The sequence below is a fragment of the Mus musculus genome, chromosome 14, assembly GCF_000001635.26.
Source record: "Mus musculus strain C57BL/6J chromosome 14, GRCm38.p6 C57BL/6J".
Classification (NCBI taxonomy): Eukaryota; Metazoa; Chordata; class Mammalia; order Rodentia; family Muridae; genus Mus; species Mus musculus.
The window spans coordinates 103692445-103709052 of record NC_000080.6 but is presented as its reverse complement, the minus strand read 5'-3'; the positions used below and the strand labels follow the sequence as shown (position 1 = coordinate 103709052).

At 41.2% G+C, this 16608-nt stretch overlaps 1 protein-coding gene and 1 long non-coding RNA gene across 3 annotated transcripts in view; one reads left to right on the top strand and one right to left on the bottom strand.

The window, feature by feature from the left end:
- Positions 1–4145: 4145 nt before the first annotated feature.
- Slain1 (SLAIN motif family, member 1) overlaps positions 4146–16608 on the bottom strand; it is a 54680-nt gene continuing 42217 nt past the window's right edge. For both annotated transcript variants that reach the window (NM_001361639.1, NM_198014.3), the window contains 3 exons: positions 13730–13885; positions 6215–6536; positions 4146–5217 (listed from right to left, as the gene is read on the bottom strand). In NM_001361639.1, the coding sequence (NP_001348568.1) occupies positions 5142–5217; positions 6215–6536; positions 13730–13885 (554 nt within the window). In that variant the 3' untranslated portion in view covers positions 4146–5141. The remainder of the gene's footprint in view (positions 5218–6214; positions 6537–13729; positions 13886–16608) is intronic.
- Positions 9621–16070, top strand: Slain1os (SLAIN motif family, member 1, opposite strand). Its single transcript, NR_045148.1, has 3 exons — positions 9621–9762; positions 11990–12134; positions 13267–16070. It is a non-coding gene; the product is annotated as an SLAIN motif family, member 1, opposite strand (long non-coding RNA).

Genomic DNA, 16608 nt, shown 5'->3' with positions numbered 1-16608 from the left:
ATAGATAGTATTAGCTAACTTAAAAAACATTTATATCATTCATTGAAGGCTCAGGGAACAATGAAGAAGAGGGGCAGAAAGAAGAGCAAGAAGACAGGGAGAAGTACTAAATACCATCTGCAAAACATGCCATAGCCATAACGGCCATGGACTTGCAGCTGTATTTGCAGGCAAGTCAGTGCCCTTTTAAGAGTCACCCACAGATGGGGAAGGGACCAGCCCTGCCGATGTACTAACAACTAACAGGTTCTAGGAGAAAGAAAGGCATGGTAGCTACTTAATACAGCCACTAATGAGCACAGCAGGAGTTAATGGATAGCTCCAAACCCAGAGTCACATAGCCTTAACTCAACCCTGATGGGCACAAACCACAGTGAATTTTAGGAAAAGATTTGTAAGGAAGGAAAATGGAGAGGTACTGGGAAGGAGGGGAGGGAAGTAAGAGATGGTGGAAAAGTGACTGTTAGATATTACATACATGTGAGAAATTTTCAAAGGACAAATTTTATTAAAATTCCTTAAAATTAGCAATAAAAAGATGCCTCTAGTTATCATTTATACTTAATATTATATGAAGGCCATTGGCAAAAATAAAATAAACAGATAGGAAAAAAAATCAATTTAACAGAAAGATATTTTGCTGTATGTAAAGTCTATAAAGATAAATACATTGATAGTATATATTTAAGATTATTGAATGAAATGTTCAAAAGAGGCCTTCGAGAAAATTTTTAAAATATCAATTACAAAACAGCATAAAGGCTAAATTCTTATAAATTAATCTTCCAAAATATGAAAAAGTACTCCATGAGGATTTTGTACAATTTTCATAAGATATTAAAGAACACTTGAGTAAGAGCAAAGTTAACCCATCTTCATGGAGTTTAAGACTTAAAATTGTAAAGATTAAATTTCTCTCAAATTGAATGCTCGCCCAATAAAATCTCTAACAAGATGCCAGCAAGAACTTGACCAGTTTGTTGACACATAGACACACACAGAGACACATACACATGAGTATATATATATATATATATATATATATATATATATATATATATATATGTGTGTGTGTGTGTGTGTGTGTGTGTGTGTGTGTATGTGTGTGTGTATATATATATGAACATATATATATATATATATATATATATATATATATATATATATATATATATATATGAGATTTGCCATGACACCCAAAACAAAACAAGGTAGCCAAATTGTTCTGCTATTTAAAACATATAAAGTTGTAGTGATTACAACTATACAGTTCTAATGAGAGCATAGGCAGGCCTAGACAGACACTTAAGGGCGTCTGATATATAGTAAAGAGAAGAAAATAATGGTATTTTTCGGTAAGTGTTAATAATACCAGATATTTACCTGGAAGATATAAAATATAGCTGTACTTCATTTCATATGGCACATAAAACCAAGGCTGACTATAACCTTCGCATGAAAGCAAAGTAATAGAACTTCTAGAATATAGGAGAGTATCATGTAATAGTCATGAGACAAAGACATATTCCTTTAAAAGACACAAGGACTAACCTTTAAAAACTACACGGCAGGGCTGGAGAGGTGGCTCTAGAGGTCCTGAGTTCAATTCCCAGCAACCACATGGTGGCTCACAGCCATCTGTAATGGAATCTGATGCCCTCTTCTGGTGTGTCTGGAGACTGTGACAATATAGTTACATATATAAAATAAATAAATCTTAAAAAAACAAACAAACCAACCATGGCAGGGCTGAGAGACAGCTCAATATTTATGAACCAGTGTCCAGTCCAGTGCGGGTTCCCAGCATCCACATCAGCCTGCAGCCTGGTTACAACTGCTCAGAAAGGTGCTCTGATACCTCCAGACTCCTCAGGAACCTGTTTGAATGTTCCCTCTCTTCCCCCCTCTCTCTCCTCCGACCCCATCTCTCATACACACACACACACACACACACACACACACACACAAGAAAACACACAAGTCTTCTTTTAAAAAATTGTAAAAACTCAAGTAAACAAAAATCCCAATGGCCTGGCATACTGTAGTAAATAAATAATTCTACTCATCAAAATACCTAAGAGAATTAAAAGAAAACACATATAAATGAAAAGGGCTTTTAGAAAAAAATAAGAAACATTGTAAACCAATAAAAGCCATAGAAAAATGAGCCCGAACAAGGATCTATAAATAAATATGTATGAGCATTCAATAAATGAATGAAAACGAAAGGATATTTAATCTCACTAGCACCCCAGAAGATGAGAATGAAAACCACAGAGACACTAACACGCCTCCAATTTAAATATAAAGATCAGCAATGCCATCACCTTGGGAGAACTGGACCTTCTCACACACTGCTGGAAAAGTGTGGAGCTGTACCACTTTTGGAAATTAAACGGGCACACATCCGACGAGGGTAACAGAAATGTTTTACAGTTTCTACAGGGGCCTCCACAATTCTTATCTCTAGATACTTACACTCTTGCATAACTCCTTCCTCTTGAAGACTGGACCTAGTGATAAGCTTTTGATGAACTGACTGCAAAAGTGGTAGCATGCCACTCTGCAGACGAGGTGTGCGGGCTCTCTGCTTTCACCATGTTGCTGTCCACAATTGGCTCTTCCCTTCCATTCTCCACCAATGCCAGTCACGGTACATCAAGTCAGAGATTGATTCTCAAAATTCTTCTTCAGAGGAAAGTCCAAGACCTCACTGTGGCCTACCTGGGCTTGGCTGTCACCTCCCTGATCTCATCCCCATGACTCTCATCCTTGTTCTCCAAATCCCCCAAAGACACTTCAGCTACTGCTGTGGGGACCAAGTATGACGACCATCCACGTATCCACTACATATTATGCTTTAAGTATGCTTCTATTATGCGTATCCTACAGTGAAGAGTGAAGACATCCACGATTTTGTGTTACATAGAATTTCCAGACGAAAAACATCAGGAAGGCTCTTGAGAACCGAGGCTCTAAGTTTTTGTTCAGTGCAGAGCGTTCATGACATCTGCCCAGCTGTCTGTTTGCACAAGCGATTTTTATGATGTCCAATGTTTTCTCTGCTTTCCTTACCTGAGCTACTTCTACGTAGCTCCACGACTCTCAGGATGGAGCAAGGTGGTTTAGTAACTTGTTTAAGGTTTTACACACTCGAGAAGAAGAATATAAAATCCAAGATGAAGATACCTTCACCTCTAACCCCTAAAGGGAATAGCCAAACTGAAAATCCATTAAATCCTTTAACTCTGTTCAGAATAAAATATATCAACTGATATGTATATATATAAATATATATATATATATGTATATATATATATATATATGTGTGTGTGTGTGTGTGTGTGTGTGTGTGTGTGTATACGTTTATGATATATGCTAACTTGACTACACATCTTCACAGGAAAGAACATGGTAGTAAAGAAAACGACGTCTGAGTCAGACGGACAAAAAGCAGCTTCACAGATTCCCAGCCAATTGCTCTCCAAGGCTGACATTGCCTGAGATGCAGAGTCTTCAAGGGGGAATAACAGTGTGACTGATAGATTTTAAGGTCAATTAATGTAAGTAAAACTGCCTAACATGGATGTTATCACTAAAGACACGCCTGGTAATTATTATTTCCTCGTTCATATCCATTTCCAGGTACCTATCAATTTTCAGTAAATGTTACTTCTACAAGCTGTTTCAGCTCTGTATAGAACGATGTACAGAAAAGTTAAAAGCTGATGAGTAACCACAGACACCCTTCACAGCTTTGGTGAAGCCATGCTGTCTTCACAGGAGGCCGTTCACAGATCAGTGGCAGTATTTTCCTATTTTACCTACACTGAGAAGTTTTCTAACTCAACATCCCAAGGCTGCTCGGGTCCCCAGTGACACTGTGCTCATTCAAAACCCAGTCCTCAACAGACTCTGCTTAGTGGCCTTTCTGGGACCAAATCTTGTCACACAGCTAAGCCTCGGATTTCTTATCAAACTAATTGTGGAGACGAGAAAATGTAATCTTTACAACTGGGCTCTCCGAGTGTGTCGGCCACGCCCCCGTCCACGAACACCACCTCGGCGCCTGCTTCCCCAGCTGTAATGAAACACGGGCGTGGGAGCCCCACTTCTGATGCTGCACATTCATGCGTGAGCTGATATTGCTGAAATAGAGTCTTTATTTCCGAACATTCCAAAACAGCAGTGTACACAGTAACAAACAGTAAGTCATAGACCCTAAGAAAGCATTCATTAGTGCAAATGGGTTTTTGTAAAAGGTCTATCAAAAAGATTTATTTAAAATGCATTCGTTTCCAGAAGCATTGTTAATAAAACATTACAGTTTCATCCTTTGTAATAAAGTATTGAAAATCAATTGTGTGGTTGAGTAGCAAACATTGCGGGTCTTAAGTGCAATGAGCTTGTGATACCATCATAAATATGAAACTCATGTAAGACAATAAATTAACAATGAAAAAGACAAGACCGTTTAACTCTGCCGTCTGGCTGTCTCCTTGCAACGCTTTAGATTAAATTGTGCTCGTTCAACGTAAAATTATGTCTCAAATCGTATGGTGTGTTTTTGCTGATATATCCCTAGAGCTAAAAAAATAGTACCTTACCACAAAAATATTTTTATGGCACAAAATTTAAGTTGTTCCATAGTGGTTCACATAGGCATAAAAAGAAATAGGCACAAAAAATAAAATTCCTGTAAACTATAAAAAATTAAAATTCAAACCATGTTATAGAACCTAGTTGTAAATATGCAATGTATTAAAATGCAGAACATGTAATGGAAGGTGTTTAAAACATGTAGGTAAAATGAACAAGGTACTTTTAAAAACCTCATATGGCAAAGCATTATTGATACGCCTCAATCTCTCTCAAAAAGTATTCAGATACGGAGCAGTTCTACAAAAACTTCCTAGATCTAAGGTAACGATACCGCGGCCGCGGGTTTGGGAACGCCGCAGTATCTCAGGCAGAGAGTAGGTGAGCTCGTTAGTCTCTGGTGATTGGTCCACTGAAAACGATGCCGTGCGTGTGGTTAGCGTGAAGGGGAAAGCATCCCAGCATCCATGGTTACCCAGCCAGCTAGGTAACACACCCTCATTTTCACTTCTTCCCATTCTTCAAGGGTCCGTAAAACTGCATCAGTAGCAACCGTCTCTCCAATTTCCATCCCTCAGTGTGCTGAGTGAAGACAGAGGCTTGGGAGGCTGCAGGAAGCTATGAAGAGAGGAAAAGGCAGACGCGCTGTTAGTAATCCCGCCAGGCACATGACTTGCTCTGGTCCCCTCTCCCATCGGGGTTCCTTCATCCCATAAGGACAAGCTGTTGGCACTGTCACAAATGTGTATCAGGTTATGTCCTTCAGGCTTCTCCTAGTGTCTGCCTGTCTGCTGGAGCTGAGGCCTGAGCAGAGTCACATGTGTGCACGTGCACAAGGTTAAAAAAAAAAAGATAGAAAGGAAAAGGTACGATCCTTGATGGAAAAACAGCTACAAGCATAAAGCAGCTTTGTTGAGCACATGCATACATTCTTAGCATTTGAAATATTTTTTCTATGATAGCAACAAAGAACTGAAAAGTAATTTTGAAATATTTCAGGATTTTGAAAAATAACTTTGAAAATCCAATGTTTTCTCAAGTTTGAAGTAAACAAATCCTCTTCATATTCTATGACGATAGAAATCTTCCTCCTTCAAGATATGCATTCAAGAAAAAAATGGAGGGTCCCCAATAATGGATATGGAGCCATGAGCATGTCACATCTCTTTATTTACCAAGGAAAATAAGCCAGGCTACTGTCACTACCTTTGTCTAAAACGTACCCTATAAAGAACTTGGCATTTTTAGGCTGAAAAAAAAAAAGCTTGCCTGAGCCATCTGGAACTTAACAATACAAACGGGTTCCAGATGAATCAAACTAAGACTTTTCAAACCTCGAGCAGAAGTGTCACTGTGAGCAGACCTGAAGGAGGGAGGAAACTTGCCACACACGGAACCTGGGGCAGGGTACAGTGGGCCAAGGGATAAGAATCAAGTGAGAGGAAGCAGAATGTGACTACACAGAGACATCCATCACCTGCTGAGAAAGAGGGACCCAGGATGCGCCTGTAGGACAATGACCCGTGGTTGACCTGAGCCAGGGAAAGGTGAGGGTGAGCTGGAGAAACTTTGCAACTTCCAAGCACAGATTCAGTCCCGTGAACGGAGTTCTCACCTTCTGACAGGCTGTGCAATCTTGCTCCGAGGCAGGTTACTCCCATTTATTGCCAGTGAAGGTCTCGGAAGGGCGCTGCGACCCAGGATCCCAGAAGCCGCAGCTTTGTTCGGAGTAGGGATGCCCGTGGTGGAATATAACTGCGTGCCATTGGATAAAGGCATGCCGCTGCCGCTGCCGCCGCTGCTACCACTGCTGCCGCTGCTGCTGCTGCCTTGAACAGTTGGGCTCACATAGGCTGTGGCCTTCAGGGGCTGCCGGATGGGCACTGGGAAGTGGCCCACGCTGTGAACTCTGTGCTGAATCTGTCCTGGTGACGGGACTGTGGGAGAAAATAATGTCAGTGTGAGGAACTCGCCACTGCCTCCTAATTAGAGCTGTTATCCGCAGAGGAGCCTACATTCCCTGAATGTAAGAGGTAAGTGACGTACAGGTGCTAAGACCCTTCAGTAGGCGAGAATCCCGATAAGACTCTTCCCATTCTGTCCGCCTGAATACAGCTGATCTATGAACAGCATAACGGTCAAAAATCAAACTGTAATTCATGGTTTCCCCAAACTTCAGTCAGTACCCTCCTTGACCCAAAACCTTAACAATGAACATGTCTTATTACACTTAAAATAATCAGGCTTTACACGGAGTCTTTGCGTTTCCATTTCTCTGGCATATGAATGGGGTCATGGATGGACTCTAAGTGTAAGCATAAATGATAACAGGTTTATAAATATGTATGGTATTAAATAATAAAAATAGAATAGCAAGTATCTTTATCTTATGTATTACATAGTCTTTTCTCAACTTCCTTGAGATTTCTGAGTTGTAAGATTTACCTACAAGTTGTTTTTTAAAAAAAATTCCAAATCTCAAGGAAAAGAAAAAACAAAACAAAACAAAACAAAACAAACAAACAAAAAAACAGAACACTGACATGTAAGAGGACCTGATCAGATCCCGTCAGAGCTGCTCAAAGGCCTCTGAACATTCAGAAGGTGACTCTAACATTTAAGAGTCTCTGAATTGTTACAAGACGAATTTGCTTTTCTATTAAAAAGATATTAGAATTTCTTTTAAAATTCATTTTCATTTATTTATTTTACTTATGTACGCACGTGCACATGCGTGCATGCATACAGTATGCGTGTGTGTGTGTGAGTGTGCCTATGAGTGTGTGTGTGTATGTGTATGAGTGTGTGTGTATATGTGCTCACGAGCACATGTGTGTGTGTGTGTGTGTGTGTGTGTGTGTGTGTGTATGTGTGTGTATGTGTGCATCAGATGGTTGCAAGCCACCTGATGTGGATGCTGGAAACTGAATTCAATGGTTCTAGAAGAGCAACAAGTGCCCTCAAAAACTGAGTCATCTCTCCAGCCCCCGTGAAAATTTCTTGATATATTTCTAACGATGGCCACATGAAAACAAACATGGGGACGATTTGATAGTTGTCATCACAGAAAGGAAGTCAGGAGTGATATCTGTAGGCACAAACATATTCCTTAGAATCCTTAACATTTTACCAACGTTTTTAAATTAAAAGAAATCTGTTAATTAACACAGTGCAGTAAGTGAATCTGGCTCATCTTCTCAGAAACACTATCTATAATCAGCCTGAAGTACACATGCTGGTGACCTTCTTCAGTGAACATGCTCATGATCCCCCATCTCAAGAAGGACAGTGTCACGAGCTTCTCAGAGACTCCCATACTCCACCCCAGGGAGAACATCTCCCGAGAGAACACATTTCCTCTTCTGTCACTGCACGCTGCCCATCCCTACACTGGAATCCCATCCCATGTTCCTTTTCGTGTGGAGCTCCTTTTACCCGATATTAGGTGCATGAGAGCCCTACGTGCTATGGTGTTACTATGTGGTGTTCCAGCACATGGTGGTCTGTTCTCATGACAATGGAAGACTGCATTGTCTCAGTTGCAATTTTAGGAACATTCTTCAACCTGCTTTGTTGGTAATGTGAACCTACTAAGTTGAGTACATACTGAGCCCCTCAACTGTTAGGAGAAGTGAATTCAGCAAGGTCCCTGGATAGAAAACCAAAACAGGAAGAACAATTACATCCTAATTAGCATCTGTGACTGTGACTCTTCACTGTCAACTCGACCAGACTAGAATCACCATGGAAACACAGGCCCTGGGCAAAGAAGGCTTTCCAGGAGTTCTTCAATTGAGGAGGAAAGAACTCTCCTGAATGTGGGTAGCACCATGCTATCGGCTGGGTTCTAGACTGCACAGAAAGAAAACATCCAGCTGAGCACCTGTATTGCCTCCCTGTGCACATGTCATGTGACCAGCCACCTGCTCCATGCCTTCCTGCCATGATGGATTGTGAGCCAAGATAAACTCCTCCTTCCTTAATTGCTTCTCAGGTGTTTTATTATAGAAAGGAGAAAACTGATATACCATAAAACTAGTAGAAGCTAAATTTGAAAAAAAAACCCACTATTTATAAAAAAGTAAATACTTTGAAATAAGCTTAATTTTAGAGCTATAGAATCTCTCAAAACAAAAGTCTATAAAACATTGCCAAGACACATTGAATAAGATTTAAATCAACAAAACCTTACTACATATTAATATGGAATGCTTAGACTGCTGCTGATTCACCCAAAAGTGTCTGGTGGACTCAATGAAAGTCCAATTTCATTTGAAATGACAGTACAGAGTAGCTTTCAAGAAGAGTCCTACTGGCTGGGCGGTGGTGGCACACGCCTTTAATCCCAGCACTTGGGAGGCAGAGGCAGGCGAATTTCTGAGTTCCGGGCCAGCCTGGTCTACAAAGTGAGTTCCAGGACAGCCAGGGAAACCCTGTCTCAAAAAAACAAAAAAAGAAAAAAAAGAAAAAAAGAAGGGTCCTACTGATGAACTATGTCCCTTACAGTCAAAATATGTAAGGGACCCACATTAAAAAGAAATAATAGCTACCAGAAGAAAATAGCAAAGATAGACATCATTTGAGTTTTATAAGTAAGAAATGAAAAAGTCAGGAAGGTTATGATGCCTGGATTTCATAAAACCCGAGGTCCAGTCTGACGACACAGTCCTTTGTTGATGAAGTTTTCTCCCCAGCCTCTGCAGAATCCTAAGCCCTAAACCTGAAATGGGAACATCTGAGTTACTGTGAGGAGACACCATGACCATGGCACTCTCAAAGGAGAAAGCAATTAACTGGGGGCTTGCTTACAGTTTGAGAGGCTTGACATGACAGGAGCAGGGCGGCATACAGGCAGGTGCTGGGGCTGGAGCTGGGGACCATAGCCACAAGAACAAAGGGAGTGAGACTGGTCTGGTGTGGGCTTTGAGTTTCCTCTAACAAGGCCCACCCCCAGTGATGCACTTCCTCCAACAAGGCCCACCCCCAATGACGCACTTCCTCCGACAAGGCTGTTTCTCCTCCTCCTTTCTAATGCTATCGACCAATCCTGATGCTCCCTGTTGACCAAGCATCCAAATGTAGAGCTATGGGGGCCATTCCCATCCAAACCGCAGAGTGACCGACCTAATGCACAGTAATGCCTCTTGTTTGTTCTGCTTTCCTGTACGTGACTTTTCTATCTTAATTCTTTATGTATTTTAAATAGAATCCCGCCTATAGAGAATCCCCCCCATCCATCCCTTGTTTTTTGCTTTGTTAAGCATGGACCCAGAGATATTTATATGGCACTATCAATTATAATCTATTATTATTTACTCTGCAGTTCAGATGGTCTCAGCTCTGGCCACAGGCCATTTCCTTCCAACATGCTCGCATTAGTTTTTTAGTATTTCAAAGCTAGAAATCCAAAATCATGAACACTCCTTCCTATTTTGTGTTGTGTTAATTATTATGGCACTCAAAGACTATTGTCCACACACAAAGTTACAATCAACACATTCCTTATCGTCCTATATTTGCTAAAGACGAAACATTTTTCTATTGCTTCATACTTACACTGTTAGTCTTCATTTACTCAGACCTAGAATGTATATTTTTCCTCAGGTAAAATTCTTCATAATTAGCCTGCTGTCTAAAAATAACTGACATCAGTCAGTGAACAGGCCTCTCTGTTTTGCATCATTAGTAAATTCGTGAATCAGCTTTGCCTTCATTAGACACCCTACTAATTTAACTATTTAATGGATATAGATTCATTCATGAACTCATGTTTATTTCACTCATTCATTCACAACGAACCAAGGTCCAAGTCCAGAGCTCACAGCCTGGTAAAAATCAGTAAACCATGACACAGGCTGAGTGCTCTATCTAAAATGCTGGGAAACAAGCCTTAGACTAACATTTGGGATGTTTTCAAACTTGAGAAATTATCAATCTATTGTCTATCATCTACATCTATCTATCCAACTATCCATCTATCTTCTATATTCTATCTATATATCTTCTACTATACACACACACATATATATTTCTACCATCTGTCAATCAATCAATCAATCATGTGGGTGTGTTGACTGAATGTATGTCTGTGTATGCCTAGTGTCCAGAGTCCAAAGGACGGCATCATATCCCCTAGAACTAGAGTTACAAAAGGTTGTGAGCTATGATGTGGCCTAGGAACCAAATTGGAGTCCTCTGAAAGAGCAGCCAGTTCATCACTTAGCCATCTCTCCAGCCCCGCATGTTGTAGAACATTTGCATATACATAGACATATCTTTCATGTTAGTGGTTTGACCATAAAATGTCACCAAGAAGGATCCTGTGTTGAAGCCTCAGCTCCTAGCTGGTGGCCTTTTTCTGAGAGGTACTGGAAACAATAGGAGATGGGGCCTACTGGGATAGAGCAGGTCATTGGTCATATCCCAGGAAGACATACCTTGTCCCTAAGCCCTTCCTATGTCTCTTTTGGCTACTGGGCAGTCAACAATTTCCTCATCTACCTGTTCCCACAGAATGACATCTGCTATGCCTCAGACCGAGAGCAATCCAGTCAGTCATGGGCTGACACATGCATCACTGAACCAAAATGGACTTTTCTTCCCTTTAGGTGGCTTCTCTTGGTTATGTGTCATAGTGATCAAAAACCTAACAAAACACTGGAAGCTGGGTGGCTGCTCTGACCCTATGACCTTGTGGTTCCTAAGCCTCTGCTACTGGTTTGCAAGGAGGAATTTGTGAATTTGGAAGATGTTTATAGAAGCAGGCAAACAAAACAACAACAACAAAAAATTTGCATTTAATGACTCTCATAGTAGAAGGCCAGAGCTCCAGTTAGACAGGACAGCAGAAAAGACTGTGTTTTTGGTGCAGAAGGGAGTGAGGAGTCTGCTGAGACTCAGACCCCTGCTGCCAGGGTCCAAAAGAACTCAGCAGAAGACTCTGAAGTCACTCACATGGTGCTTGTTCTGCAGGTAGGCAGGCAGAATGTAAGAGCAATCGGTGCACAGACTCTGCCTAAGCACTCAAAGGACGGTGAAGGAGACAGATTGGGCAGTGTGGGGGAGGGCCAGAAGCCTTGTAGTGAGACTTCAGGAATTACAGATCTGATAAACATGGTACATGTGCCAAGGAAAGCTGCAGGGAATGAGAGGAGCTGGCCCAGGGAGAAGCCGTATGGTCTGCACACTACAGAACCATAAGATACAGGACCAACCAAGAGCCTTTGCTCCTGCCCGTCACGTGTCAGACCGCTTGAGCCTGTGGCCGTAGTTGCTGACTTGGCTGGGATTGGGCCTTGCCTTTCTATCCCTATTCTTCCCTGCTGGGATGGAAATGTTCACTCTGCATTGTTTTATGCTGGAAGTATGTCACGTTTTCTTGATTTCATAGTAGTTTACTGCTGCTGAGGTCTTAGGGGAACTTTGCATGCGGACATTTTGAGAATTCCGTTAACTGTGAAGACCATGGAAATTCCTGGAGATAGATTAAATACCTTTGGGATCATCAGATGGTCATTATGAAAGCTCACTCTCAGGTATGGGTAATTAAAGCCTTGGTCACTATTTTGAAGGGGGCAGAAATTTTCGGACTCAAGGCTGGAAGAGGCCTTGAGTCCGATCTACATGTGGTAGATCACTGCAGGAGTGTGTCTGATAGGCTTCGCCCCTGGCCTCTTCTCTATTTATCTTCTGTGCCCTTGCCACCACGTGCCCAGATTACTCCTCCATATGTTCCAGGATTTTCCTCTTGTCTCAGGCCCAAAGCAATAGAGCTAGCCTTGGGCAAAAATGCTCCTTTGAAAATATAAATGATATACCATCTTTCTTCTTTTTAAATCATCTCAGCAAGAGAAATTCTACACACTGTAGTTGAACTAAAGTCCAAATACAAAGTTCAGTTATATGCACATAACTTAATGATAAATTCATACAACATTGTAAATATTTTTCACAGAATAGTGAAATTTAAGTGTATTTCCCACTTAAGGTATCACACAACCTTCAAGTTTCAGATCGTGAAACATTTTTTATATTTTATTTCTAGGTTGCAGAAGCTCAACCTGTGTAGCAGAAAACATAAGCCCTAGCAGAAGACAGAGCTTGTTTCTAACTCTGCACCTCTGACCTGCCCACCTTAGGCTGCATTGTTTCTAACTCTGCACCTCTGACCTGCCCACCTTAGGCTGCATTGTTTCTAACTCTGCACCTCTGACCTGTCCACCTTAGGCTGCATTGTTTCTAACTCTGCACCTCTGACCTGTCCACCTTAGGCTAGACTGTTACTTTACCCATTTGAAACTTTCTCATTAACAAAATGGTAATCGAAACTTTGTCACAGAGTTGTTGGTAGACGACATAAGATAATAACTATAAATCAGCTAGAGCAGCTCCTTACACAGAATAAATGAAGTCGTTTTGTTGTTAGGAACCAGGACATAAAGAAATAAAAGACAACCACATGTTTGGGAAATAAACTGATATCCAAATCTAGGTTTGAGGAAGGCAAACTTAAAAACCACTAGGGATGCAAACTCTTAGCCAACAGTTTGCATTCTCTGTGGTCCTCTTACAGTATGTGAATATTGGCTTGGGGTCTTTGTAAGGCTCACGTCAGCAGACCTCACAGGAGGAATGGAATGAGCATCTGGAACCACTCTATCCCTACAGGCGCTGTGAAGAAATCCATACAGCTACACTGGAACGGAGGAGATAACATTACCTTATACAACACTATCTTCATCTTTGGAGGAAAATGCTTTGGAATAGTGAAAGCATGACCACAGTTACAGCTGGACCAAACTGGTGTGCCTCTCTTGAGTGAAAATGGCAGGCTCACAGAAGGAAAGATAAGGATTTGTATGGGAAAGGTGCATGGGTTCGCTGGGGATTATCCAGTGTGCCTGCTATCCTTGAGCTAAAGGCCTCCTATAATTTATTAGTTGTAGCAGTTGAAAACATGGACACTGGAGGGAGCACTGTCTGATCGTAGTGAAATCTAAGTTAAAATGACTAAATCTAAGTTAGAAATGACTCCCCTCATGGACAAAGATGAGAAAGAAATGTTAGAAAAATTTCCTCCTGGTGTCCCGACTAACGAGGATGCTTAGAGCCATCGCTCTGTTATACTTACTGCAGGACGGTACCCGAGAAACCCCACTTCCAGCTCCATGCAAGCTGGAGTCAAAGCTCTGACTGCTCCTCACTGTCACAGGAGAGCTGAGGTTGCTGCTGGCCGCAGCGGTGCTCGGCATCCGGGCCAGATTAGGCATGCTTCTTCGTAGCTTATCTAAAAGAAGAAAGGATTTTCCTAAATTAAAAACCACAAGTAAATTGAATGCCAATAGAAACATTTGCTTTCGAAGTAAATAAATAAAAAGGCAATTTGTTCAAGGACACAGAAACAACAGCATGTCCATTACAAAAAGACTAAGGAAGAACCAATCTCTTATATGGGCAATGGACACTCTAGAATATTCTAACTGATACATAGTTGACAAGGGAAAACACACATTCTATGACAAAGAAAAAAACAATTCTACTTTTTTGTTACTGCTCAGTAAGTGAATTAACATAAGGTTAGAAAATAACCCTGCAACTATTTACAAATAAAAACACTAAAAATAAAGATATTTGAGTATTTAATATATATACATATATTATGCATATATATGTGTGCACATATATATATGAAACTCAAAACCAAAACTTAGTAAATCTTTTGGTAACACGTTAAAATGGAATAAATAAAATTCCAATTTGAACTCTCTTAGGATAGCTGCCAGTCACTATCACAAACTTCTTCAAAGCATTAACCCTCCCCATGTACAAGCTGTTTACACTCTCAAAAAAGTCCAAAAGACTGAATGACCTGATTATTTTTGTTTCTCTCCTGCTAGGCACACCTTCTGCCACCAGGAGGTAGCAGAGAGTTACAAACAGCCAGGCTCAGATTTGAAAGCCTCAAGAACCAGTTGAAGGTAATAGGTTCCTCCATTACCACACAGGTCAGTTCACTCTAAGCAGAAAACAAAGGTTCACTCTAAACTGGAGCTGGAGCAAGCGCTAAACTGGACTTCTCTCCTCTTTCCTTTTAGGTCTACATCATGTAGAGCCACACACTTGTCCAAATCCAGTCAGTTCTAATATTCCTTCTACCACTGCAGCTCAGAGCTCATTTTTGCCACCCACTCCACAAAACACACTTAGTCGGTTCCCTCAGACCCTGCTGCACTCTTCTAGAACACAAGGACACATTTGAGAAGCCCCAGCTTGGCTCTGTCACCGCCACCCCAAAGCCTCAAATTCTGAACATGGGTCAGATTAAGCCTCCAGGCTACGGGCCCAAGATACCACCAGGCCTATCTATCTCCTGATGCCTATTCCTGCCATCCACCTGTTCCCAGGGACAGGGGACTACTCCCTTAACTGGACACAGCAGTTCCTCCATTGAACACATTCCTTCATTCCATCGAATGAGCAGGGAAATACCTGTGGTGCACCTGTTAAATGGCACGCACCCCGTTTATGTTGGGGACGCCACAGTGTATGAGACCACCACAGTTGCCAAGTCTCCTCAAGTTTATGCTTTAAAACTGAATTTCATATAGTTAGTTCCATTAGCAACTCCAGAGGAGAATCTAAGATAAATTCAGTTTCTCCAAGATGAAAGAAATTAAATATTAAAGAATAACATTTTAAAAAGTAGGGCTGAATTTTCCAAAGACCACAAACACGGTAATGTCTAAATTTGTTTTTATTGTTTTTAATGATTTTCTTTGCTCAAATCTATTAAGAATTATCTTATTATATACCCCAATACACTGGAGTGTGTGTATCAAGGCATATAATCTGATGGTCATATTTTTTTGCAAGCTAAGTCAGGAACCAGTGATGTACTTGACTCCTCATGATGCGAATCAAGCCAGATCCCTTTATCTTCCTCCCTTGCACACTGCATCACCTTTATTGCCCATGTTCTTTAACTGTGCCTCTGTCTAGCAGCTTTTTGCCTTCTGGTGTTGTCTAGGGAATAGACAGAAAACCAATAGAGTATAATAAGCATATCACACAGTAAGTATAATGAAGTACAATAAGAAATTTTAGAAAGTGCAATGATAGAAGACCAGTGTGTTTACACCAACCTGCAAACTCTTGCTAATACACTACATGAATCTACAGCTCCTCCTTCATAGAGGAACTCTTCTCTACACACGCTGGCTACCACTCCCATACTCCCTGCCTGTGCAGTTCTATAGTACCCTGCCACAGATTCTTCTATTTCATGCTTATTTTCCTCATTACAGTTATTTCCCCTTACTCTGCTCTCGGGAGATTCCTTCCAAAATCTCAAAGGTCTAAAACCATACAGAGGACCAAAATGTACAGACATGGTGTTTCTTGAACATTCATACCTATGATAAAGAACTAATAAATGCTTATAAGCAAGTCGATAATAAAAGTTATTTCAAATCTATTGTTTATGTCTTAGGGTTACTATTGCTGTTATGAAACACCATGACCAAAAGCAAGCTGTGGGGGAGGGGGGAAGGTTGATGATTTTTGGCTAACACTTTCATATCACTATTCATTATGGAAGGAAGCCGGGACAGGAACTCAAACGGCAGGAACTTGGAGGCATAAGCTGATGCAGAGCCCATGGAGGGATGGATGCTACTTACTGGCTTGCTCAGTCTGCTTTCTTATAGAACCACACAGAGCATGCCTAAGAATGCCCACAATGGGCTGGGCCCTCCCACATCAGTCACTGATTAAGACAATGCCCTACCTGCTTGCCTGCAGCTCAATCTATGGAGCACTTTCTCCATCCGGGCTCCCCTCTTCACCAGTGACACTTCCTTATGTCAAGTTGACATAAAACTAGCCACTAGCCAGCACAGTTGATTTCTAATATTTTCCATTTAATCCTTTGACCTCAGTAAACAGGGTAACAAAGCCCAGAAAGCAGACTCTCCGATGAAGGGGAGACTAGACTATCTCCTCAATGCTCCC